General features: G+C 50.8%; 1 protein-coding gene across 3 annotated transcripts; it reads left to right on the top strand.

Annotated features, from left to right (window-relative positions):
* Positions 1-9,685: 9,685 nt before the first annotated feature.
* LOC116797448 (myosin-7) lies at positions 9,686-24,797 on the top strand. Of its 3 annotated transcripts, XM_032709013.1 has the most exons (41): positions 9,686-9,971; positions 10,889-10,946; positions 11,455-11,672; positions 12,100-12,243; positions 12,682-12,838; positions 12,971-12,998; positions 13,236-13,347; positions 13,670-13,762; positions 13,858-13,921; positions 14,147-14,245; positions 14,338-14,441; positions 14,524-14,662; positions 14,747-14,865; positions 14,977-15,126; positions 15,308-15,478; positions 15,623-15,932; positions 16,013-16,080; positions 16,217-16,304; positions 16,418-16,535; positions 16,623-16,746; positions 16,939-17,075; positions 17,156-17,282; positions 17,396-17,524; positions 17,596-17,838; positions 18,162-18,338; positions 18,453-18,598; positions 18,695-18,785; positions 19,451-19,840; positions 19,930-20,056; positions 20,159-20,277; positions 20,620-20,816; positions 21,024-21,207; positions 21,446-21,611; positions 21,693-21,817; positions 21,899-22,207; positions 22,341-22,544; positions 22,737-22,862; positions 22,951-23,226; positions 23,669-23,764; positions 24,443-24,577; positions 24,678-24,698. In XM_032709013.1, exons 3-41 carry the CDS (start codon positions 11,472-11,474, stop codon positions 24,696-24,698), a joined length of 5,814 nt encoding a protein of 1,937 aa, XP_032564904.1. In that variant the 5' UTR covers positions 9,686-9,971; positions 10,889-10,946; positions 11,455-11,471. The 3 variants fall into 3 exon arrangements, with proteins under 3 accessions (XP_032564904.1, XP_032564914.1, XP_032564896.1); XM_032709023.1 differs by lacking the exon at positions 9,686-9,971 and having other exon boundaries at positions 10,829-10,946; XM_032709005.1 differs by lacking the exons at positions 9,686-9,971; positions 10,889-10,946 and having other exon boundaries at positions 11,472-11,672; positions 24,678-24,797.
* Positions 24,798-25,088: the final 291 nt, after the last annotated feature.

Raw genomic sequence — 25,088 nt, 5'->3', positions numbered from 1 at the left:
AAATTATTATCTTTAATTTTGTGGGAGTATAGAGAGGAGAAAACAAGCCATAGCTTGTCATCAGAGCTTGACAAAACTAGAAATAAGTTTTCTTTTGCTGTCAACGTACAATGACAATTTTCACAGTACTATTTCAAGTAGCAGCTCCCTGTAAATACTTCTGTCCTATTATAGCTATGCAATACTTCGGGGTCAGAAAGCAATTGAATGAAAACCTATCCCTTGCTAAAGGAACAAACAGCCAGTGGAGTGCCAGCAATGTCACGTAGCAGATTCTGGATGACATGCATGCCACAGTTCATTTGGATCTCTCAAATTTAAAGGACAATGCACTCTGTGTACTAGTCTGTATTTCATTACCTCATTAGGTAAAAATCAAACAAGGACTCAATCCTCTGTCAGCAGACTGGTCTAGTTGATAACTCCCTAACCTTCATTAATTCACAAATTCATTAGCTGACAAAGGCAGTAACTCACAAATTCACTCTCTCAGCCAGTGTACATGTTGCTCTCACTTTAGCTTAATTGTTCTGCTACCACTGAACAGGATTTAGCGTGAGCTGTTTCATAGGCCAAAACCTGGGCAGGAGTCAAGTGGTCACCCACACTCCATCAGTTGGTATAGGCTACAAGTCTAGTAAGTCCCACAGTGCAGGGAGGTACTGTTACTCTTCCTACCTCACTGTGAGTGAAGGTAGAGGAAAGGTTTGAGCACTTCCATGGGAAAGTTTAGCATCACAGTTTATTATTAGGCAACATGCTTTCAGTGTGGCGATGTTAGCACTAGATCTGGATGTATAAACATGTTAACAGAAAACAAATAAAATATAGAAAAACAATACAACAATCCTTAGTTGCAACCTAAGATGCAATATGCCAGTTGCAGATGGTGCATAATCCGTAAAAACGTCTAGCAGTTTGTTCAATTCCTGTTACAATCTTGGCAGTCTGGTCAGTATCATGCCTGATAGCAAAAGTCATCTGCTTTTGATAAGAAATTGCTTTCTTATACTTGTTGATTAAAATTTCTGCTTCTTCAGTTTGAGAATGAACTGTGTCCCATAATGGTCCTAAGGGTCCTGTCCAAGTTTTAGCCAATATTCCATCAGCAAAAAAATGAATTAGATTTTTAGCTTCTCTGAAGTTATTTTGTCATTACAGAGAACATCACAGATCAAACCAAATACATATACAACCCAATTTTCACTGAAGTACAACTATGCCGTTACCACACAGCCTAAATAGCAGGCACCTGAAATCATATCACTCATACAAAGGCCTTGAATTACTAAATGTTCAGGGCAGTACTGTTTGTAGTTTCCTCATTCTATATCCATGATTAGGTTACCTTTGTTATCCATGCATTTGGTCCCTTGAACTAGCAGCCATATTAGCTACAATAATGGGGGGGTGGGTTGTATTGGTAAATGAGTTCCTTTTCGCTTTCCCTATTTATAGTGCAGTGATAAACAGATCCACCCAACAGACTACTTTTGCTTGCTATCCTTAACTTTTCATGAACGAAGTTTATGATACTCGCACCAATCCAAATAACTGCATCCTGAACATCGCAGGATTCCCACTGTGGATCCAATGGGCTTGCAGTTCATATTCATTTATAATAAAGGTTTGCATGGTAACACCAGCAATGGCACTGCTTGTATTTAAAATGAATTTTTTAACATCAGCATACATTTCCTTGAAAATCTTCTGGAGTTTTGTCCAAGAGTTTAGGCTAATTATCAAGGTGTCAATAGTTGCATCCTTTCCATTTATTATATCCCCAAGTCATGGAAGAGTTTACCATCATCCAGAGATGTGCTTGATTGTTTGATGTATAAAGCATCCTGACTTTATACATTTCAACATTCTCTCTGGTGATAAAACCTTACCATATTTCAACATTCTCTCTGGTGATAAAACCTTACCATAGGGAATCTTAACGAAGGTCAAGGGGATATTTCGTCTACCTGCTAGATGGACACTTTCCACAGCATGCGTGTCAAATGGCATCTTTCACTCATTTGTCCAGGATGTCAGTGGTTCCTATGGAGTGAGTAAGAAAACTTATTACTTGGACTGTATCCAAGCCTCCACAATGACAAATTTCACTCCCATAGTATCTGCTGTTTCCTATGTTCCATTCTCTCAAAAGCAAAGTAACCCAGAGTTTCCCAGCTGATGAATGTTGAATTCTCACCTGATCCCTGGATGCCACACTGAGGTGTTCAAAGCATCCTGCTGGTGCTGGTTCAGTACAGAAGATTGTTCAAAAATTTTAAACAGTGGGCTACCAGTTGCTATCTGTCAGGATTTTAAGAATTGCATGGCCACTTCCACAATTAGTGCTACCATTGTGCCATTTGATTTTTTTAAGCAATGTGCTTCACCTTTCTCCTATACCATAACTTGGAGTCGCTGCAAAGTCCACTTAACTCCATGGACAAGACACCATTTCTGTAACTAACTTATTTTAAAAATATGCCCTGTTACCTGATTGTACCTGTTGTGACATTGACTGTGGATGCAGCCCATGCGAGGTAAACATTATCCAAACTGCTCACTACTTCAGTTGTGATTGTAATAACTTTCCACCCCACAGAGGTACGTGTTTAAGTATGAGACAGTCTACTTGTCCAATATTTCCAAAGGACTCTTCCTTCCTTAAAGTTTGCTTGTTGTTGACCTTGGACAATAGAAACTTTATTTTCAACATCAAATTTACTAGTTGTCACTATATGAGCTGCTTATTTCTTAGTAATCAGACACTCTCATCTTCTGGCATGCTAGTGCAGAAGAAACGCCTTGAGTGCCGAATGGTTACATGAACACCATCATTTTCTGGTGGGCTGCTATATGACCTGTAGTAATAGGACCACAGCTGTCAATACCTTATATTTGCTGCCAATATTTGTTTCCCTATATATTGAGATATGAGGATAGTTTACCCAGTTTCCTGACCATTGTGTAGTACTAGCCCATACAGCATAGGAATCAGTGTATATGGCCTGTTCACCATTTCTGAGACTTAATACTAGGGCATAGAGCTCTGCTAATTGAAAAAAACCCCACCTTTTATTTGCTCAGTTACTACAGGTTCTTCAGCTCTAAATACAAAGCAGCCATTCCTTACCATTCACACTATGTTTAGCTCCTTTCAGTAAACCAGACATCATCTGGGTGACTGGAGTGTAATTCAGGGACATCCTGGACAGAAGTGAGAGGAGGCTCCATGTATTCCATGGGCATTCCTATATGCACCACATTTTCAGTAACTTTACTCTCCTTAGCTAAGCCAGCTATAGTTTTACAATGATAGACATACAGTCCTCACATCTCTACAGGGGTCTTACATGCCACATCCAAAGGTAGTGGTTTACCTGCAAGCATACCTTTAAGAACAGGTATTGGCAGTGTAATTTTATGTTCCTTCCCTGGGTCAAAGGTTCAGTCACTGCCGGTCCTTTGCAAGCTAAGCTGCTAAGAGCTTTTCAAAAGTGAAATGATAGTGCTTATCACTGCCACATGCACACATATGCTGCCCAACAGTGACCTCGTGTGGCAATGGAAATGTCTCCAGTTCTTTAGACAATACAGCGATGGTCAGGTTGATTAAAATGAGCACTGAGGGAGTAAATGTATATAGTGGAGTACCTGCCAGGTAGAAGCAAATAGGTCCCTATCTGCTTCTGGTACATATCGTAGTACCAGAGAATATCAGGCTGGAAGGGACCTCAAGAATCATCTGGTCCAACCTTTCTTGGCAAAAGCACAGTATAGACAAGAGGGCCCAGGCACCCTGTCCACCTTAAAAGTGTCCAGTGTTGGAGAATCCACCACTTTCCTAGAGAGATGATTCCAATTGTTCTCACTGGGAAAAATGTTCCTCTTGGGGTGAACCAGAATCTCCCCAGGAGTAACTTGTACCCATTATCCCTCATCTTTTCCATGTGATTCCTTGTAAAAACAGAATCTTCATCTTCTTTGTGGCCATCCTTTAGATACTAGAACATGATGATAAAGTGTCCTCTAAGCCTTTTTTTTGCAAGGCTTCTCTCACACACTTCTCTCAGACCTTCCTCATATATCAGGCTTCCCAGTCCTTGGGTCATCTTTGTGGCCCTTCTCCAGACTCTCTCCAACCCATTTTTGCATACTGGGGACCAAAATCGAACACAGTATTCCACAGATGTGGCCTGATGAGTGCTGAATAGAATGGGATAATGACTGTCTCTGCTGGTGATGTCCTTCTTGATGTAATCCAGCATCCTGTTGGCTTTCTCTGCTGCAGCAGCACACTATTCACTCTGAGCTGCTTGTCCACCAGGAACCCCAGATTTCTTCCCACAGAGCTGCTCCCTGTTCGGGTAGATTCTAGCCTGTGCTGCACTTCTGGATTATGTTTTCCCAGATGCAAGACCTTACACTTGCCCTTGTTAAACTTCATAAGGTTCTTGGTAGCCCATTTTTCCAGCCTACCCAGGTGTTCCTCCAGGGCATCTCCTTTCCAAAGGGTCCACTTCCCCACTCAGTTTGGTGTCATTGGCAAAATTCAATGGGGTAAAGAAATGCTTCTGGAGGGGAGATACACAATCTCTGTGGCTTGCTGGCTGTTGAACTGTATGGGCACAGGCTGAACCTTCTCTTGAGAGGGAGTAAAGAACAACATTAGCACAAGTACCAATGAGATGGTGGACAGGAGGAATGGGCATTCATTATGTCCCTTCCACTTCCAAAGAATTCCTCTCCACCCCCACAGATGTGAGATCTGGCCACAGCTTTTGTTGCAGCTCCTTATCCGGCTCTGGAGCCAGAGCCCTTTGTGCCTAACAAAATGGTGCCAAATGCTGCCCTTCCAGGTGACCCCTGGTGCACTTGGCGAAAACTCTACAACCAACTCAAGCTTGTGCAGGACCAAGCTGATCCTCTAGTCAGGAATGCCATGTTCAAGACCTGCAGTCCTGGCTGCTGCTCTTGAATCTGCTGCTGAACTGCTTCAACATCCTTTTCCTCCTTGCTGTGCTATAGGAAAACAAAGGCTTTGAAGACAGAGACCCTGGTGCTGTTTGTCAGTCTGTTCTCTTTCGATGTTTCAGCTCACACCTGGGGGTGCGCTTTAGGAGATCCCCAGGGCTCTGTTCTGCCTTGGCCCCCTTCCACTGCTGTGGCCAGAGGAGCCCAGCCAAAGCAGAAAGCTGCTGGCAGGGGTATTCCAGTGTCCCCTGCCTCAGAGGAAGTGGGTGTGGGGCAACAAAGGGGGGACTTATCTTCCCCAGGAGGGCTAAGTGAGTTCTCTGGAGCTGAAGGAGAAGCAATGGCCAACCTCACCTGTCCCAGGGAGTTAAGGAGCTTCTGCAGGACCAGGAGCATGTTGCAGGGAGAGGAATGTCCATCTTCTGCAGCATCTGTAGCACCACCCTGACTACAGAAAGGGGAGCAGGCACCCTGAGGCCTGACCCTGTCTTAGACTGAGTTCCAAGCATAATGAGAGCCTTGGCGTGTGTCTGACAGGTGTTTACCATGTGGGACAACTTGGTGAAGAAAACCTCCAGAGGACAGCAGCAGTGTGCTGAGCCTGTGTATCCTCTTGTGTTCAACCCCTCCAACAGCAGGGGATGTTGGGGTTTCTTCAGGTCAAGGCTGGTTCTGCCAGCATAACTCCAGAGCACACAGTGCCGCTCATTCACAGCCTGTGGCCAGGGCTGGGTACAGTGGCCACCCTAAACATTCAGGTGAAGGTGAGCTGGACCCAGCACCAGTGTCTCCACAGCCCGTGGTGTTGCGCAGCTGGCAGAGAGCAGTGATGAGGTAGAACTGGGCCTACAAAGGTTTTGTAAAAGCACTGGTTTGGTGTGAAAACTTGAGTCCTTTTGTTTCGATCAGCAGTAGAGTCCTGCTGCCCCAGCCTTCAGCATGCTGCCATTTCAGAAATTTTTTTGTGAGCAGAACTGCTTCAGGCCCAAGTGGACAGGGAGGGGGGTTTGGAGAGTGCCCAGGACTGAGGAGCTCAGGGCTGGTGCAACAGGTGAGAGTGGGCCAGAGCATTCAGTATGACCAGTGTTCAGGGCAGGGAACAAGCAGCAAAGCAGAGGGCATTGTCGTTGAGAGGAAATACTTGGCAACAGCAGCCCTTTCCCTTGCTCTTTGTAGCATGCAGCCTTCCCTGTCTCTTCCGAGCTACATGTGCAGCAGGAACTGTGAGATTAGACTGGGTAGACGTGCACACCATCAGCATGCTGTGCACCTGTTGGCTGTCTCGAGATTGCTTTTAAAAGAAAAAGCTATGCACCTATGGTTTCCATTGCTGTTTTCTATAGGAACTGCCTCCTGCTGCTTGCCTCATGCCCATTCCCATGTCTCTGGGCACCCAGTCTGTCCCTCCGTTGCTCACTTTTTTCTTGGCCTGCAGAAAACAAGTTAAGAGAAGCACTGAGTGAAGCTCTGACCCTGCGTCAGCTCCAGGAACAGTCTTGTCACCTGTGATGGAGCTGTGAGGCGTGCTCCCCCTGCCACAACCTGACCTTTATTTCTGAGTGAGAAGGGGGAGTAAACCAGTGACACAAGTGGCAGTTGGTTGTCACGGACACGTCTGGTGGTGATGGCTGTATCCACCCAAAGTGGATTCAAGGGAGATAGAGAACAACACCATGGCCAGCGGCCAATCTGAACAACACACCGCCCTAACCACAGTGCCGTTCCAGGTCTGACTGCACCAAGGCTGAAAGAAAAAACATCTGTAGTCGGTGTGCAGATATGACCGTGACTCATCCTATTCCATAAATAGTGGGCAGCCCTGGGCCTGTTGAGCTCTCCTGCACAGTGGTGGGCTGCATGCCAGGATCTTCCCTTGAGTAGGGACAGCTCTAAAGGGGACTCCTCAAGGTCAAAGAAATTTTGTCTGTCCTCTCTGCAATAAACACTCAAGTGTACTGAGTGTTTTTTTGTTAAGTCACTGTCACACTTGCCATTGAACTTTGTTAACTCATTCTTGTATCAATAAAATCCATTGTCCCTTCTTTGGAGAGTGAAGTATAGGACTCCATCCATGATGGCAGCATAAAGGCCATTGCCAAGCGTGCCCTCCAGGAAGCTGAGGTCCCAGGCTTTACTGGAGGTGTAAGGAAGGGCACACTGCAGAAGGCTTGACACAGAGATTTCTCTTCTCCCTCGATCGTGTATCGTCCTCTAGTTCCCTGTCACAGCCATCCAAAAGGCTGGTGCTGCTAGAATAGGCCCTGTGTATGGCCAAACTTCCTTTTCCTGTTGTCTCACACTTCCTGGTAGGGGAAGAGAGTACTGTGGCAGGAATTAGAGTTGCCTTAGTCATACCTTTCTCTCCATCCAGGTCTTGGGCCCTCCTCAAGGGTGTACTGTAAAGAAAGAACTGTCTCAGCAGTCTGCATTTACACCTGCTACTGCAGATCTGGTCTCTGCAGCACTGCTCTCTCAGGAGCCCCATAGCAGAGAGGAAAAAGCCATTCATCTCATCTTCTTGTTTCAGAAGGAGGCCTCTGGGTTCCGGAACTACCTCAGGCTGCAGGTGCTGGGCCATTGTGGAACCTGAGCCATGGTTCCTGCCTGTATCGAGTCAGGTCCCATAGGGATCCTGCCAAAGAAGGGGGGAAGGGCTCAGGTCAGTTTTATCTGGCAATAAATCCTATTTATTTTCCCTAGATTGAGTGTGAGCCTATTGTGCCTGGCATGCAAACAGGCAGGGGAGCACGTCTGGGGTGGGTGGGAGGCGGCTCTGATGGCAGCTGGCAGCACTTGGAGGGAAGCACGTATGGAAGGCAGGATGGCAGATGGGGCAGCACAGAAACAGCTTGGTATGATGATCAGGAACACAAATAGTCAAAGGGAAGAGATGAAAGTGCTCTTGGCACCAAAGAGAAGCACCAGGAAAGGAAGCTCGGTCATTACAGAGTGGGTGGGGGTGAGAGGGGGTTGGAAGCTCAGAGAGGTTTTGTCTGGAGAGACACGAAAAGCCCAGTTGTCAAAAGTAAAGACAAAGAAAGTTCCAGCTCCATCAGTCAAAACCAAGCTCAACTCAAGTGCTCTTCAGCCAATGGAGAAGCAGTGGCTGACCTTGCCTGTCCCAGGAGATTGAGTAGCTTCTGCAGGACCAGGAGCACATTCCAGGGAAGGAAATATCTGGGAGCAAAGTGTCTGGGCGGCACAGCCCTTGGGTTATGGGGACTTTGTTCTGCTTCCCATGCTTGTCTTCCAGCTAATGGTCCTGGGTACCCCAGGAACAACTGGTCTTACTATTAAGACTGAGGCCAAGGAGGCATGCAGTAACTCAGCCTTTTTCTCATCCTTGTCACTATGTTTTCCCCCCATCCAATAAAGAATTGGAGAGAATTATGAAAAATTTGGAGAAAATAAGAAAATTCGTGGAAATACTGGGGAAAATCAGGGGGAATTAGGGTGAAATAGAGGAAATAAAGGGAAAAATCAGGGAAATTGGGGAAAATAAAGGGATATTGGGGCAAATTATTGGTGGAATAAGAGGAAATTTGGGTAAAGTAGTACAAATGATGAGAAAAAGATGAAAAACTGGGTAAATTGGGTAAATAAATTTCAGTTAAGAGGAATTAGAAACCTATTCAGGGAAAATTAGGAGAAACTGAGGATTTTGGGGAAAATTAGAGTGAATTGAGGCAAATTTGGGGAAATTAGATACTTTAGGGGAATCAGAAAATGTGTAAAAACTTAGGGAAGTGTAGGGGAAATAATGGAAAAATTAAGGAAACTGGGGCAAACTGAGAGAGAATAAGGGGAAATTTAGGTGAAAAAAGGGCAGAGTAAGAAAAATTTGGGGAAATCTGGGGATAATTAGGAGAAATTAGAGGAAATTGAGGGAAAGTTAGCAAAATGGGGAAATTAGAGGGAAGTTGGGTTGAACAAATTTGGTGGAAATTTGAGGAAATCGGGGGAAACAGGAAATTTAGGAAAATCGGGGGAAGACAAGGAAATTTGGGGCAAATTGCAGGAAAAATGAGGAAATTTGGAGAAACCTCAGGGGACACCAAGGAAATTCATGGCAAATTGATGAAAATTTGGGGAAAACAAGGGGAAATCAAGGAAATTTGTGGCAGATTGGGGGACATTTAGGAAAATCAAAGGAAAACAAGGAAATCTGGGGAAAAATCAAGAAACTTTGGGGGAAATTGGGAAAATTAGGGGAAATTCAGACACCTGAGTCCCCTATATGGGGTCTAATGGCATTTATGGGGCCTGGATGCCTGGGTCCCCCTAGCTATTCTTAGGTGAGTTATGGGGGTTGAGAGGGGGGGAAGGGGGACCTATAGGGCCAGCCCCATATATGGTTATGAGGTGAAGGTGCCCCACAGCCCCATTGGCGTCACAAACTGATCAGATGTCAGGGGTTGGGGGGGCATGTCCCAAAAATATCCCATTGTGGGGGGAGGGGGAGGGAACAAAGGGATGGGAGGAGGGGCCCAGATTCTTGAGTTCCCTCGAGGGGGAAGGGGGGTCACACCTGTCCTTTGTCTGTCTGTCCCCTCCTCCACCCAGGGGGGACTCAGGCATCTGGGCAAGCCTTTTGGTTTGCCTCATTCATCCCATAATAAACCACGGGGGGGGGGCTACAGGGGGCCCCTATAGGACTGAGAGGGGGGTGTCCTATGGGTTTGGGGAAGCCCTATGATGATTCTGTGGGGCTGGAAGTGGCTGTTATGGGGGAAGCTATAAGGATTCTATAGGGGAACATATAGAGGTCCTATGGGGCTCCTATAGGAGTGGGAGTGGGTCCTATAGGACCATGGGACTGGGGGCGGGGGTGTCCAATAGGACTGAGAGTGAGCCCTATGAGGCTGGGGGGAATTACAGGGGCCAAATGGAGAGAAATATGGGAACCCTGAGGAGAATCCTATGGATTTCTTATAGTGCTAAAGGGGTGTCCTGTGGGACTGGGGGAGACCTATGGAGCTGAAAGTGTGTCCTGTGAGGTAAGGGGGAACTGTGGGGATGAGATATGTGGGGGTGAGATATGTGGGGGCTTCTGTGGGGCTGGAGGAGCTCTATAGGTCCAAAGGGGTCACTGGACCCTTTGGGGCAGTGAGGGTCTTATAGGATGACAAAGCAGAGGGGGGCCCCTATGGAAATGGGGAGTGCCCTGTAGATCCATAGGGGTCACGGTGTCCCCATGGGGCAGTAGGGTGGCCTTGAGGTCACCTGTCTGTCCATGCCCGCCCTCCCCCCTTCCCAGTGACGCAGCTGGGGGGGGAGGGGGGATATAAGGGGGATCCCCCAGCCAGTGCCTGCAGATCCAGGGGCAGGTGGGGCAGGGGGCACCGGGAGCACTGTGAGGGTCTGGGAGGGGGCTATAGGGGGACTGGGGCCAATTGTAAGGGACTGGGAAAGAACTGGGTCAATGTGGGAACTGGGAGGGACTGGGAGGAAACTGGGAGGGTCTATGGGGGAACTGGGAGGGACTGGGAGGGCCTATAGGAGAACTGGGAGGGTCTATGGGGAAACTGGGAGGGACTGGGATGATACTGGGAGGGTCTATAAGGGAACTGGGAGGGACTGGGAGGATCTATGGGGAAACTGGGAGGGTCTATGGGGGAACTGGGAGGGACAGGGATGATACTGGGACAGTCTGTAGGGGAACTGGGAGGGACTGGGATGATGCTGGGAGGGTCTATGGGATAACCAGGAGGGACTGAAATGATATTGGGGGAGGGTACTGGATAAATCCTAGGGGGATATTGAAACTTACTAAGCAGTACTGGGGTGGGGGGGGTGGTGAGTGAGATGGTGTGTGCTGGTGTACTGGAGAATTATTGGTGGGGCTTGGGGGGATGCTGGTATATAGTGGGACATACTAAGACATACTGAGGGGTGTTGTTGTGTTCCGGACCAGGACCAGAGCCCCCCTGAGTCTGCACTATCATCCCCTGACTCGGAGACCACTGAGAGAGGTGGGGCTGGGCACTGGGAGCACTGGAAGGAACTGAGGGGTGTCTGGGGGAACTGGGAGGGACTGGGAGGGATTGAGAAGTACTGGGGCATACTGGGAGGTGCTGGGGTGGGGTAAAGGGCAGGCAGTGTGAGGCACTGGGGAAACTCAGCTTAACTGAAAGGAACTGGGAGCACTCGGGTGGGTACTGGGACTGCCAAGGAGGAATTGGGATGGAGATAGGAACAACTGGGAGGAACTGGGAGCACTAGAAAGTAACTGGGAGCAGTGGAGAAGAATGGGGGAGGATGAGACCACCAAGGAAAGACTTCAGATGGGGCTGACTGGGAGGACTGGGAGCTCTGTAGAGGAACTGGGAGCACTGGGGAGGAATGGAGGAGTCAGATCAACCATGAGGAACTGGGACATCTGGAGAACAGTGGATGATGAACCAAGGAAGGAGTTGGGATGGGGTCAACTGGGAGGAACTGGCAGCACTGGGAGGGTCTGATCCCTTCTGCCCCACACAGCCTCACCCAGCGCCACCATGCCTGACGTGGAGATGGCTGAATTTGGGGAGGCCGCCCCCTATCTCCGCAAGTCGGAGAAGGAGAGAGTGGCCGCCCAGACCCGCCCCTTTGACCTGAAGAAGGACATCTTTGTTCCTGATGAGAAGGAGGAATATGTTAAGGCCACCATTGTCAGCCGTGAGGGCTCCAAGATCACTGCTGAGACCGAGCATGGCAAGGTGGGGGTCCCCAGCCACACACAGGACATCAGGACCTCAAAATAGTAACTCCATCCCACATGGGACACAAAGAACCCAACCCACCTTCACTAGAACCCAAGAAACATCTAGACCTCAACATACCTTCACCAGCACCCACTGGATTCTCAGACCCCACAACATCTTCTCTAGAACCCAGGAAATATCTAGACCCTGACCCCCCTTCCCCAGCACCCACTGGACACCTAGACTCCCTCCTACTCTCTCCATCAACCAAGGGACACCCAGACCCCAAACCATCTTCTCTATCACTTGAGGGACACCTACACCTTCTCCAGCTCCCAAGGCAATACCCAGATGCCCAGGTCCCAGCCCTATGGGAGGAAAAACCTGGGGCGACTCCTTGTCCTGTCCTCCCAACCCATGGTGTTCTCCTTACCTTGAGCAGACAGTGACGGTCAAGGAGGACCAGATCATGCAGCAGAACCCTCCCAAGTTCGACAAGATCGAGGACATGGCCATGCTGACCTTCCTCCATGAGCCTGCCGTCCTCTACAACCTCAAGGAGCGCTACGCCTCTTGGATGATCTATGTGAGTTGGGAGCCCATGAGGTTCTCCAGACCCCATCTGGAACTTGGACAACCCTTCTCTAGACCCCTTGGGCCAAATAGACCCGGGATACCCTTTCTCCAGATCTCATGGGCCACCCATAAATGGGATGTCCCTTTTTCACACCTCTTGAGGTGCCCAGACCAAGATGTCCCAAACCCTTTGGGACACTTGAAACCAGGATGTCCCTTCTCCAGATTCTGTGGGCCATCCAGAACTGGGATATCCTCTTTCCAGGCTTCTTGGGTTGCTCAGACCCAAGATGTCCCAACTCCAAATCACATGGGCCACCTAAACCCAAGACGTCCCTTCTCCAGACCCCTTGGGCCACCTAGATACAAGATGTCACTTCTGCAGACCCCTTGGACCACCTGGTGGGGTGGCACCTCCAGACTCTGACCCACCTACTTCTTTCTCCAGACCTACTCAGGACTTTTCTGCGTGACAGTCAACCCCTACAAGTGGTTGCCCGTCTACAATGCTGAGGTGGTGGCTGCCTATCGGGGAAAGAAGCGGAGTGAAGCTCCACCCCACATCTTCTCCATCTCTGACAATGCCTATCAGAACATGCTGACAGGTAGGGGCTTCCTGCAGGGACCCCAAGACCATATCCACTGATCCTTTTTGGGGAGCAGAAGATGTGGGGCAGATGTGGGGCAGAGCCAAGGTGGACTTCAGAACCTCATGCTTCTTCTCCTTGTTCCACCAGATCGGGAGAACCAGTCCATCCTCATCACGTAAGTGACCTCATATCTAAACACGCCCTTAGCCCTGCTCACCTGGCACATAGGCCCTCCCCTTCTCCCTCTGAAGCCATGCCCACTGGCACAGCCAACCCTTTCTCACCACCTGGACTTGCCTGTGGATATCCATCGTCCACCTACTGCAAGTGCCACTCCCCCAGTGTGTCCCCACCCCTAGCATCATAGCCCTGCCCACAGCACTCAACCCTTGCTTTCCTTGTCTGCCCTCAGCGGAGAATCTGGGGCGGGGAAGACAGTCAACACCAAGAGGGTCATCCAGTACTTCGCTGTCATTGCTGCCATCGGTGACCGTGGCAAGAAGGAGACAGGGGCCCCAGGCAAGGTGAGGACACTGGATGGGGGATGACAATGTCTGGCCAACATTCTGCTGCCTGTCTGTCCAACCAATCACACAATGTATCACCCAACCAATCACCCAACCAACCACCCAAACAATCCAACTAACCATCCAGCCAAGCAACCATCTATCCAACCTTCCATTCATCTGCCCCAGTTCCATCCCTCCATCCATGGCATCAACCCACCTCCCTGCCTATTCAAACCTACATGGACCTCTGTGTTCTCCCATTCATCCATCTCAACCTCACAACCCCAGCTCCTGCCCCTCCCTGTGACAGTCCCCCCACATTGTCCTACTCTACCAGGGCACTCTGGAAGACCAGATCATCCAGGCCAACCCTGCCTTGGAGGCCTTTGGCAACGCCAAGACTGTTCGCAATGACAACTCATCGCGATTCGTGAGTGTTGGGCTGAAGCCTATGGAGTAGGGTCTGTGGGTTAGGGTTATCTGGGAAAAGGTGGTCACCTCCATCTCCTGCCACTGCTTTGCCAGGGGAAGTTCATCCGGATCCATTTTGGAGCCACTGGGAAATTAGCATCAGCTGACATCGAGACCTGTGAGTAGGTTGTGGGCTTCATGAGAGGACATCTGGTTGTCCATCACCCATCCATCCATCCATCCATCCATCCATCCATTCCTCCACCCACATGCCCATCCTTCTCCTCATCCTACCATCCATCTACACTTCCATCTCCTCAAACCTCCATCCATCCATCCATCCATCTGACCCTCCATCTCCTCATCCCAACTTCCACTCATCTTCTCTCCATTCCCATCTCAGACCTTCTGGAGAAATCCCGCGTCATCTTCCAGCTGAAGGCTGAAAGAAACTACCACATCTACTACCAGATCCTTTCCAATAAGAAGCCAGAGCTGCTGGGTGAGCCATGCTCCCACCCCACCTACAAACACCTGACCCCAACTCCTTTCTGGAGGACTCCTGCCTGTCCCAACCCCATCTTCTTCTTGCAGATATGATGCTGGTGACCAACAACCCCTACGACTATGCCTTCATCTCCCAAGGAGAGACCACAGTGCCATCCATTGATGATGGAGAAGAGCTCCTGGCTACAGATGTGAGATGAGGGGCCACTAGGCATTGAGTGTGTGTTTCTGTGTGGGCTGAAGACGACCTTCATCCACGTTTTTGCCCCACAGAGTGCTTTTGATGTCCTGGGCTTCACCCAAGAGGAGAAGAACTCCATCTACAAACTGACGGGTGCCATTATGCACTTTGGCAACATGAAGTTCAAGCAGAAGCAACGGGAAGAGCAGGCAGAACCAGATGGCACTGAAGGTTGGGTCCAATCAAGGTCAAGGTGGGAACTAGGGTGAATCCCATGGTCCTTCCAGGTTCATGTTTTCTCCTCTGCATCCTCAGAGGCGGACAAGTCAGCTTACCTAATGGGGCTGAACTCAGCGGATCTTCTCAAGGGGTTGTGCCACCCTCGGGTCAAGGTGGGCAATGAGTATGTCACCAAGGGGCAGAATGTCCAGCAGGTGAGTAGGACATCCCCAAAACCTCCTCCCTTTGGGGTGGCATGGTGCCATCTCCAGCAAGAAGAAGAGCACTGAGAGCCCCCTCTCACCAGTGGAACATTCCTCTTCCAGGTGATTTACGCTGTTGGGGCCTTGGCCAAGGCTGTGTATGAGAAGATGTTCAACTGGATGGTGACCAGGATCAACAACTCGCTGGAGACCAAGCAGCCACGGCAGTACTTCATCGGTGTGCTGGACATCGCTGGCTTTGAGATCTTTGATGTAAGCCTTGATTGACCCTGTTGTGTTGACCCCATCGGGTGTTGAGTTAACCCTACTGGATGGTCAGGTGGCCCTGTTTTCACTGGCTGTTCTGTTAAGTTCGTTGGGTCTCAGGTTGACCCTGCAGATCTTTTTAGGTGTTCTGTTGACCCCATTGCCCATCTCCTCTCTCCTTCCCCAGTTCAACAGCTTTGAGCAGCTCTGCATTAACTTCACCAATGAGAAGTTGCAGCAGTTCTTCAACCACCACATGTTCGTGCTGGAGCAGGAGGAGTACAAGAAGGAGGGGATTGAGTGGGAGTTCATTGACTTCGGCATGGACCTCCAGGCCTGCATTGACCTCATTGAGAAGGTGCCACCTCCCCCCAGGGCTTCTGGGGGCTGAAGGGGCTGCTGGGGAAGGGCCCTTTCAGTTGGAGCTTGCCAGGGACCCCAAAGTTGGGCAGTTGGGTTGTGCTTGGCATTCACTATGACCAACAAGGTCTTCTCTTCCCAGCCCATGGGGATCATGTCCATCCTAGAGGAGGAATGCATGTTCCCCAAGGCCACAGACATGACCTTCAAGGCTAAGCTCTTTGATAATCACTTGGGCAAGTCAGCCAACTTTGGGAAGCCACGCAACATCAAAGGGAAGCAAGAGGCCCACTTTGCCCTCATCCACTACGCTGGCACGGTAGACTACAATATCATTGGATGGCTGCAGAAGAACAAAGACCCTCTCAATGAGACAGTGGTGGGGCTCTACCAGAAATCAGCCCTGAAGCTGTTGGCCAACCTCTTCGCCAACTATGCTGGAGCTGATGCACGTAAGGGGCACCCCCTTCCTGAACATCTGGGGCTCTCCCCACCCTGTCCATCACCTATCTCATAAATTCTTCTCCAACAGCCGTGGAGAAGGGGAAAGGAGCCAAGAAGAAAGGTTCCTCCTTTCAGACTGTCTCTGCACTGCATCGGGTGAGAGTTCAGGGGTTAACGGTGGACCCTAGGGTGTTTGGGCATTGAAATCATGTCCTAGGGCAGGTAGTGATCCTTGCTGGGACAGGTTGGGGGGGTCTTCCTGTTCTTCATCATCTCCTCCTCCATCCTCCAGGAGAACCTCAACAAGTTGATGACCAACCTGCGGTCTACCCACCCTCATTTTGTCCGCTGCATCATCCCCAATGAGACCAAGTCTCCTGGTGAGCCAATTCATGAGGGTTTATTCAGGGAACAGTGGTGGTCCCTGGCCAAAGGTGGTGGGGAGCAGTGCTGTGGGGCAGGCCTTGACTCACCAGTCATGATGATCCACCAGGTGTGATGAACAACCCCCTGGTAATGCACCAGCTCCGCTGTAACGGGGTGCTGGAGGGCATCCGCATCTGCCGCAAGGGATTCCCGAACCGCATCCTCTATGGGGACTTCCGCCAGCGGTAGGCACAGAGGAGGAGATATGGGAAGGGGGTTGACAACTCCACTGGGTCTGATCTCAGGATTTTCCTGTCCTCTCTGACTACCAGGTACCGCATCCTGAACCCCGCTGCCATCCCTGAGGGGCAGTTCATCGACAGCCGCAAGGGTGCTGAGAAGCTGCTGGGATCCCTTGATATTGACCACAACCAATACAAGTTTGGGCACACCAAGGTGAGGTCACATGGTCTCCATTCCCTGTGGTTCCATCATCCACAAGGCCTCCATGGTGGGACCAGGTTGAGTCCATGGTCCCACCATCTACTTGTTCACCTGCACATCTGAGCTCACCCCATCCACCCTACCACCCATTCCTCCACCAAGCCTCCAGACCCCAATAGCACTTAGCTTCATCTCCCCTTGTAGGTCTTCTTCAAGGCGGGGCTGCTGGGGTTACTTGAGGAAATGCGGGATGAGCGCTTGGCCAGGATCATGACCCGCTTGCAGGCCCAAGTTCGTGGTTTCCTCTCCCGTCAGGAGTTCAAGAAGATCCTGGAGCGGAGGTGAGTAGAGATCGAAATGGTGTTGGGTCTAGGTTGAGTTGAAGTTCCTGGTGACCTGCATCCTGCTGTGCCTTCTCCAGGGACTCGCTGCTGGTGATCCAGTGGAACATCAGGGCTTTCATGGGGGTGAAAAACTGGCCGTGGATGAAGCTCTACTTCAAGATCAAGCCCTTGTTGAAGAGCGCTGAGACTGAGAAGGAGATGCAGGTAGGACAAAGCCATAGGTGGGGCAGGTGGATGGGTGGATGGAGAGAGGGAAGGGTATGTGGGGACATAGAGGAAGCAATGAGACTTACAGGTGACCTTCGTGCCTCCTGCAGAACATGAAGGAAGAGTTTGGGCGGCTGAAGGAGGCCCTGGAGAAGTCAGAGGCCCGGAGGAAGGAGCTGGAGGAAAAGATGGTCTCCATGCTGCAGGAGAAGAATGACCTTCAGCTCCAAGTGCAGGCTGTAAGTGACCTAGATGCCTCAGCCCCTCCCTCCTTTTTCCTTCACCCTCCCACCAACCTTCCCTCTTCCAGGAACAAGACAACCTCGCTGATGCTGAGGAGCGTTGTGACCAGCTGATCAAGAACAAGATCCAGTTGGAGGCCAAGGTGAAGGAGATGACAGAGCGGATGGAGGATGAGGAAGAGATGAATGCTGAGCTGACGGCTAAGAAGAGGAAGCTGGAGGATGAGTGCTCAGAGCTGAAGAAGGACATTGATGACCTGGAGTTGTCTTTGGCCAAGGTGGAGAAGGAGAAACACGCCACAGAGAACAAGGTAAGAGTGGGGAGAGATCTTGATTTCAAACTGTGGGGACTTGAGATGTCTCGAGCCAAAGTGAATACGTTTTGAGAAGACCCAAGAGTGGTTGGGTTGAGCTGCCAAAACCCAAGGCTGTTTAGGCTGCCAAAATTCAAGGGTGGTTGAGTTGGGTCATGAAGAACCAAAACCGCTTTGGTCAGGTTGTGACAACCCAAGGCTGGTTGTGTTCTCCTGTGTCCCCTGACTTAGGCCCAGCTCAACCAAGAGCAAGAACAACCTCCTGTCTCTTGTCCTACCTCTGGTACCAAACCAGAGGCTTGATATTTCTCTTCCTGCAGGTCAAGAACCTTACAGAGGAGATGGCCGGGCTGGATGAGATTATTGTCAAGCTAACAAAGGAGAAGAAGGCTCTGCAAGAATCTCATCAGCAAGCACTGGATGACCTGCAGGCGGAGGAAGACAAGGTCAACACCCTGACGAAGGCCAAAGTCAAGCTGGAACAGCAAGTGGATGATGTGAGTGTGGGACAGTCCTGCCACGGGCATATAGCTGGTGCCTTGGGGTGTGAAGGTCATTCTGGGGTTGGTGTTTGTGGGGGGCTGATGGGTGTATCTCTGCCTCACTCACAGCTGGAGAGCTCACTGGAGCAGGAGAAGAAGATCCGGATGGACCTGGAACGGGCCAAAAGGAAGCTGGAAGGTGACTTGAAGCTGGCTCAGGAGAATATTATGGACCTGGAGAATGACAAGCAGCAATTGGATGAGAGGCTGAAAAAGTAGGGGCCCACCCACCTGCTTGTGCTTTACCTATAATGACCCTCTCTGCTGAGCAGGCAGGAATATGATTGCCTGGCGTTTGTCCCCACACCCAGGAAGGACTTTGAGCTCAACGCACTCAATGCAAGAATTGAGGATGAGCAAGCAATTGCAGCTCAGCTCCAGAAGAAGCTCAAAGAGCTTCAGGTGAGGCGGACTTCAGCTTGGGGTTCAACTAGGAGGAGGAACTGGTTCTCCTCATTTATTTCACACCTTTTTGAGAAGGACCAGCATGCCACAAACCTGAGGTCTGAAGCCCATGGCCTATCCCTTGGCCTAGAACCTCTTTGTCATTTATCACCTCGACATGACTCATGGGCTCCTGGGCAGGTTGGCTTTGGGGTAGCTTGAGCTGAACCAGTGGGTCTGGAGTACTCAAGGTAGTGGGGGCACCTTGGGTAGGATCATCTGAGCTGAGCAGACCATCTGTTTCGGATCATGTTATCTCCAATGTCCTTAGAGAAGGTTGTGTGGAGCTGTCTGATCCAGGCAGATTTACAGTTGGTTGAGCTGAATGTCTTCAAGACCAGGTGAGTTGAAGAATCTCAAGGTAATTTGAGAAGGTGGAGTGTCTTCAGATAAGGTTGGGTTGATCTGGAGATCTCGAATCTTGACTGGGTTGAAGAGAACTGAATGAGATCAAGTCTAGTTGAGGTGAAGGATCTCCAGTTGTCTGGGTTGAGCTGAAGAGTCCACATGTGGTTGGGTTGTCTTGAATTGACTTAAAGACTCTCCAGCTGGATTGGTTGAATTGAGTGGAGGAGCTGGGTGAAACCAAGTCCGCTGACAGCATGTCCATCCCCTGAGCACAGGCACGGATTGAGGAGCTGGAGGAGGAGCTGGAGGCAGAACGAACGGGTAGGGCCAAGGTGGAGAAGCTGCGCTCAGACCTGTCACGAGAGTTGGAGGAGATCAGTGAGCGTCTGGAGGAGGCAGGTGGTGCCACGTCAGTGCAGATTGAGCTCAACAAGAAGCGGGAGGCGGAATTCCAGAAGATGCGGAGGGACCTGGAGGAGGCCACACTGCAGCATGAGGCCACGGCTGCTGCGCTGCGCAAGAAGCACGCCGACAGCGTGGCCGAGCTCAGCGAGCAGATTGACAACCTACAGCGTGTCAAGCAGAAGTTGGAGAAGGAGAAGAGTGAGCTCAAGCTGGAGTTAGATGATGTTGGCTCCAACATGGAACAGCTGATCAAGGCCAAGGTAGGAAATAAGTCTCCAGCCATTAAAGAACAACTCTTCCATTGCCCTCTCAAGGTTCTCTTTCAATTTTCTGCCCTTCCTGTCTCCAGGCCAACCTGGAGAAGATGTGCCGTACCATGGAAGATCAGATGAATGAGCACCGGACCAAGTCCGAGGAGGCTCAACGCATGGTCAATGACCTCACCACTCAACGAGCGAAGCTCCAAACAGAAAATGGTGAGGGGCTTGTTCTTTCCTAACCCAATTGACTATCCCTTGCCCAGTGAGGTGGCTTTGTGGTGTGTCCAGCGAGTCACTGTCCACCATTCCACCCCACAGGTGAGCTCTCCAGGCAGCTGGAAGAAAAGGAAGCCTTTATCAACCAGATGACGCGAGGGAAACTCACCTACACCCAGCAGCTGGAGGACCTCAAGAGGCAGCTAGAGGAAGAGGCCAAGGTAGGGCTTCATTGGGGAGGTCAGTGGGGCTAAAAGACACCTCCAGTGTCAAGGGTGAAGTTGATTTGGGACTCAGAGGGGCAGTTGGAGAAAATGAGTTGAGGGTCTTCAGGAAGTTCAGTAGAGTTGGTGGGTGTGAAGGAGGTTGGGTTGGATTAGTAGTAAGGATGTTGGTTGGGTTGGTCTAGAGGAGGTTGGGACAGGTTGGATTGGTCTACAGGAGTTCTGGTCAGCTTGCAGTGATGAAAACAAAATCTTGCTGAGTTGGAGAACTCTAAGTTCAATTTGATGTGAACCCAGTGGTTTACCTTTTCTTCACTTGCTCTCTCTCCACCCTCCCAGGCCAAGAACGCACTGGCCCATGCCCTCCAGTCGGCCCGGCATGACTGTGACCTGCTGCGGGAGCAATATGAGGAGGAGACAGAAGCCAAGGCTGAGCTCCAGCGCTCACTCTCCAAGGCCAATTCTGAGGTGGCACAATGGAGGACCAAGTATGAGACAGATGCCATCCAGCGCACTGAGGAACTCGAGGAAGCCAAGTAAGTCATCCCCTCATGAAGGGAGCTTCTAGGGGGCAGGGGAGAGCAGAGACTCTTCCACTGTAGAAGGAGCTGGAGAAGGTAGAGGGACCTGGAGATAGCAGAGGAGATCCAGACCAGAGCCTTGGCCAACTGATGGGTAGAAGAAGGTTTGAGTTGGTCCACTTGGTCCATGGGTCACCACAGCCAGGTTGTCCCCCGGGACAGGAAGAAGCTGGCCCAACGGCTGCAGGAGGCTGAGGAGGCGGTGGAGGCGGTCAATGCCAAGTGTTCCTCTCTAGAGAAGACCAAGCACCGGCTGCAGAATGAGATTGAAGATCTCATGGCTGACCTTGAGCGGTCAAACGCAGCAGCTGCTGCTTTGGACAAGAAGCAGAGGAACTTTGACAAGGTGGGAGAACCAAGAAATGGTGGAAGGAGAATAGTGGGAAAAGGGTGGAGAGATGTGGGTCCCACCAATCATAGAAAGGCAGGAGAAAAAGTCCAGAAGAAAGGTGAACAACTGTCAAGGTCCAGGTTTCAGCAGAGCTTCAAGTCCCTACCAGAAGAGTGTTGGGGAGAAGAGGAGGATGATGAAAAGAGAGTTTTTTGTGGGCAAAGCAGCTTCTGAGCAGGTTATGTCACCATAGATCTTGTCTGAGTGGAAGCAGAAGTTTGAAGAGTCACAGATGGAGCTGGAGGCATCGCAGAAAGAGGCCAGATCCCTCAGCACTGAGCTCTTCAAACTGAAGAATGCCTACGAGGAGTCACTTGATCACCTGGAGACCTTAAAGAGGGAAAACAAGAACCTCCAAGGTGAGATCATGGTCCTTTGTCTACCCACCATGATGTTTTCCACTACCTTCCACATAGTCTGATGTGTTCTCATCTGGGCAGAGGAGATTTCGGACCTCACGGAGCAGCTGGGTGGTAGCCACAAGACCATCCATGAGTTGGAGAAGGTCCGGAAGCAGCTGGATGCTGAGAAGCTGGAACTTCAAGCAGCACTGGAGGAGGCTGAGGTGAGCCAAATCCCATCCCCATGAATCTCCATGTTGTTCTGGTTTCTTTGTGGTTCTCAATTTTCCCTCTGTCTCTTCCAGGCCTCTCTGGAGCACGAAGAGGGAAAGATCCTGAGGGCCCAACTGGAGTTCAACCAAGTCAAGGCAGACTACGAGCGCAAGCTGGCCGAGAAGGATGAGGAGATGGAGCAGGCCAAGCGTAACCATCTGCGGGTGGTGGACTCGCTGCAGACCTCACTGGATGCTGAGACCCGGAGTCGCAATGAGGCCTTGCGGCTGAAGAAGAAGATGGAGGGTGACCTCAATGAGATGGAGATCCAGCTCAGCCATGCCAACCGCATAGCCGCTGAGGCCCAGAAGCAAGTCAAGACATTGCAGGGCTATCTCAAGGTACCAATAAAACTTCTGTTTCATAAGAATGTTGAGATGTAGTAGATTACACCACCCCACAATGGAAGAAGAGTGGACCTTCAGCCCCTTCCCCCCATCCAGATTCACCCTCTTCCCCTATGCTGTCTTGTAGGACACTCAGCTGCAGCTTGATGACGTGGTCAGGGCCAATGAGGACCTGAAGGAGAACATTGCCATCGTGGAGAGGAGGAACAACCTCCTCCAGTCTGAACTGGAAGAGCTGCGGGCGGTGGTGGAGCAGACTGAGAGAGCCCGCAAACTGGCCGAGCAGGAGCTGATCGAGGCCAGTGAGAGGGTCCAGCTTCTCCACTCACAGGTGAGACCTCATGCACTTTCAAGGAAAGAGGTCACCTCCATCCACAGGTGTGGGATTCTAATGAGTTGAGTTACCATGATGTCCAGATCCTTGAAGCCTCCAGAGTTGGCAGGGGTGGGGGCATTATGTACTGAAGAAGGATGGGCCAGCAGTTCCATAGACACCTCATGAGATCCTCTTCTCCATCTCCAGAACACCAGCCTCATCAACCAGAAGAAGAAGATGGAGGCTGACATCTCCCAGCTGCAGACAGAGGTGGAAGAGGCCATCCAGGAGTGCAGAAATGCTGAGGAGAAGGCCAAGAAGGCCATCACTGACGTGAGTGCTGTGGTGGGAACAACAGCTAGGATATCTTCCAGTGGAGGGCAATGAACCTCCTTTTCTACTTGCTTCTCTCCTTGAGTAGGCGGCCATGATGGCAGAGGAGCTGAAGAAGGAGCAGGACACCAGCGCCCACCTGGAGCGGATGAAGAAGAACATGGAGCAGACCATCAAGGACCTGCAGATGAGGTTGGATGAGGCTGAGCAGTTGGCCCTCAAAGGGGGCAAGAAGCAGCTGCAGAAGTTGGAGGCCCGTGTGAGGGAGTTGGAGAATGAGCTGGAGGGTGAGCAGAAGCGCCATGCTGAGAGTGTCAAGGGTCTCCGCAAGTCCGAGCGTCGTGTCAAGGAGCTCAGCTACCAGGTGAGTTGCCTGAGGTAGCCCTGGATGTTATCCACTTGCCCTGTGTCCACAGGGCCTTATGTCTGATGCTGTATGTGACTTGCAACATGGCTGACCTGGTAGCCAGAGAGACACAGGTGAACTAGATCACCCATTGCCTCTATGTCCAATACTGTAGTGGGACCCAGAACATGGTAGGCCTGGTGGTCATGAGCCACCCAGTCCACCTCCCAGCATCCATGGGGTCTTTGCATGACCCAGAATCTCAGGTGAAACCTTATCAGGGACTTAAAAGACACCTTCACCCAAGAGGACATCCCACCTTCTGCCCCACAGCTGAGGCCACCAGAGAGCCTCCACTCCCCAAGATCATCTCTAACTGTCTCCTGACCTCCGTGGCTCTGATGATGATCCAAAGCATGGATGGGGTCAGGTCCTGATTCATGCGTGTCTCACCCCACAGACAGAGGAGGACCGCAAGAACCTGGTCCGGCTCCAGGACCTGGTGGACAAGCTCCAGCTGAAGGTCAAAGCCTACAAGCGACAGGCGGAGGAGGCGGTGAGCAGTGGAGGGTAGCTTTGGGACCATTCTCCAGGAGGGACTAATGTGGGGTTGGGGTGTGAGACAGGATGTAGGGAGTATCAGGGAACCTTAGTGTCATTAAGGAGTGGGGTGTCAGGGGCTGAGGAAGGTGGGCCAAGGGAGAGGTGGGGTGGTGGTGGAATGACTGTGGGACAGGTGACTAGAAAGTTGAGTGGATGTTTGGATGGATGGAAGGTTGGATAGATGATAGTGGGATGAATGGTTGCCTGGCTGGAAGGTGGAATGAACAGATGATTGCATAGATGAAAGGTTGAACAGGTGGGTGGAAGGTTGGTTGGGTGGATGGAAGGTTGAATGGTGGAAGGATGGATGAAATGTTGGCTGGCTGACTGAATGGATGTACAGAAGGAAGGCTGAATGGTGGAATGTTAGATGGATGGATGGATGGATGGATGAAAGGATGAAAGGAAGGAAGGTAGGTTTAGTGGGTGGAAGGTTGGATGGATGGGATATTAGAGGGCTGGTTGGTTGAGCAGATGGTTGGGTAGCTGGAGATGGAATTGCTGAAGGGACAGGTGGGTCCATGGTAGGCCAGATGGAGCAATAAGAAAGTCAGATGGAGGGACAGCTGTCAGGGTGGCAGGAGGCCACATGGAACTGAGGTGGAGCCCCACTGATACCCCTGTCCCCCAGGAGGAACAAGCCAACTCCAATCTGGCCAAGTTCCGCAAGGCACAGCATGAGCTGGACGAGGCAGAGGAGCGTGCTGACATCGCTGAGTCTCAGGTCAACAAGTTGCGGGCCAAGAGCCGTGACATTGGAGCCAAGGTGGGACCTCTCCCTGCCCCATAGCTGCCCCATGGCTGCCACATGGCTGCCCCCACAACTCCCTCATGTTTACACTCCAATTTTTTTCCTTCTGCATCAGAAGGGACTCAACGAGGAGTGAAGCTCTGGATTCCCAGCTGTATTCCCTGGACCTCTAAATGCCCCACCCCTGCTCCCAGCCCCCTAACCTTGGTCAGCCAATAAAAAGAATTGAGCAGCAGCAGTTTGTGTGGGGCTGGGTTTGTGTTGGGCTGGGTTTGTTTGGGGAGGGTGGAGTTGTCTCATGACATGGCACCCACAAGGTGGATGCAGACTACACAAGATCACCCACTAGTGTGCAACATAGCACACCCCACAGCATGATGCAACCAGACGCACAGTGCAACATGATGTGACTGATGGGATGCATCTTAACCTCAACCTGCCCCACAGTGTAACTCAAACTGCCCCATGGTGCTCTGCAACCTCAACCTGCCCCACACCAACCCATGTCCATGTGGGGAGAGACATG

Source organism: Chiroxiphia lanceolata, chromosome 1 (assembly GCF_009829145.1).
Source record: "Chiroxiphia lanceolata isolate bChiLan1 chromosome 1, bChiLan1.pri, whole genome shotgun sequence".
NCBI classification, from domain to species: domain Eukaryota; kingdom Metazoa; phylum Chordata; class Aves; order Passeriformes; family Pipridae; genus Chiroxiphia; species Chiroxiphia lanceolata.
The sequence above is the reverse complement of the archived record's forward strand: the minus strand, read 5'-3'. Positions and strand labels throughout refer to the sequence as shown.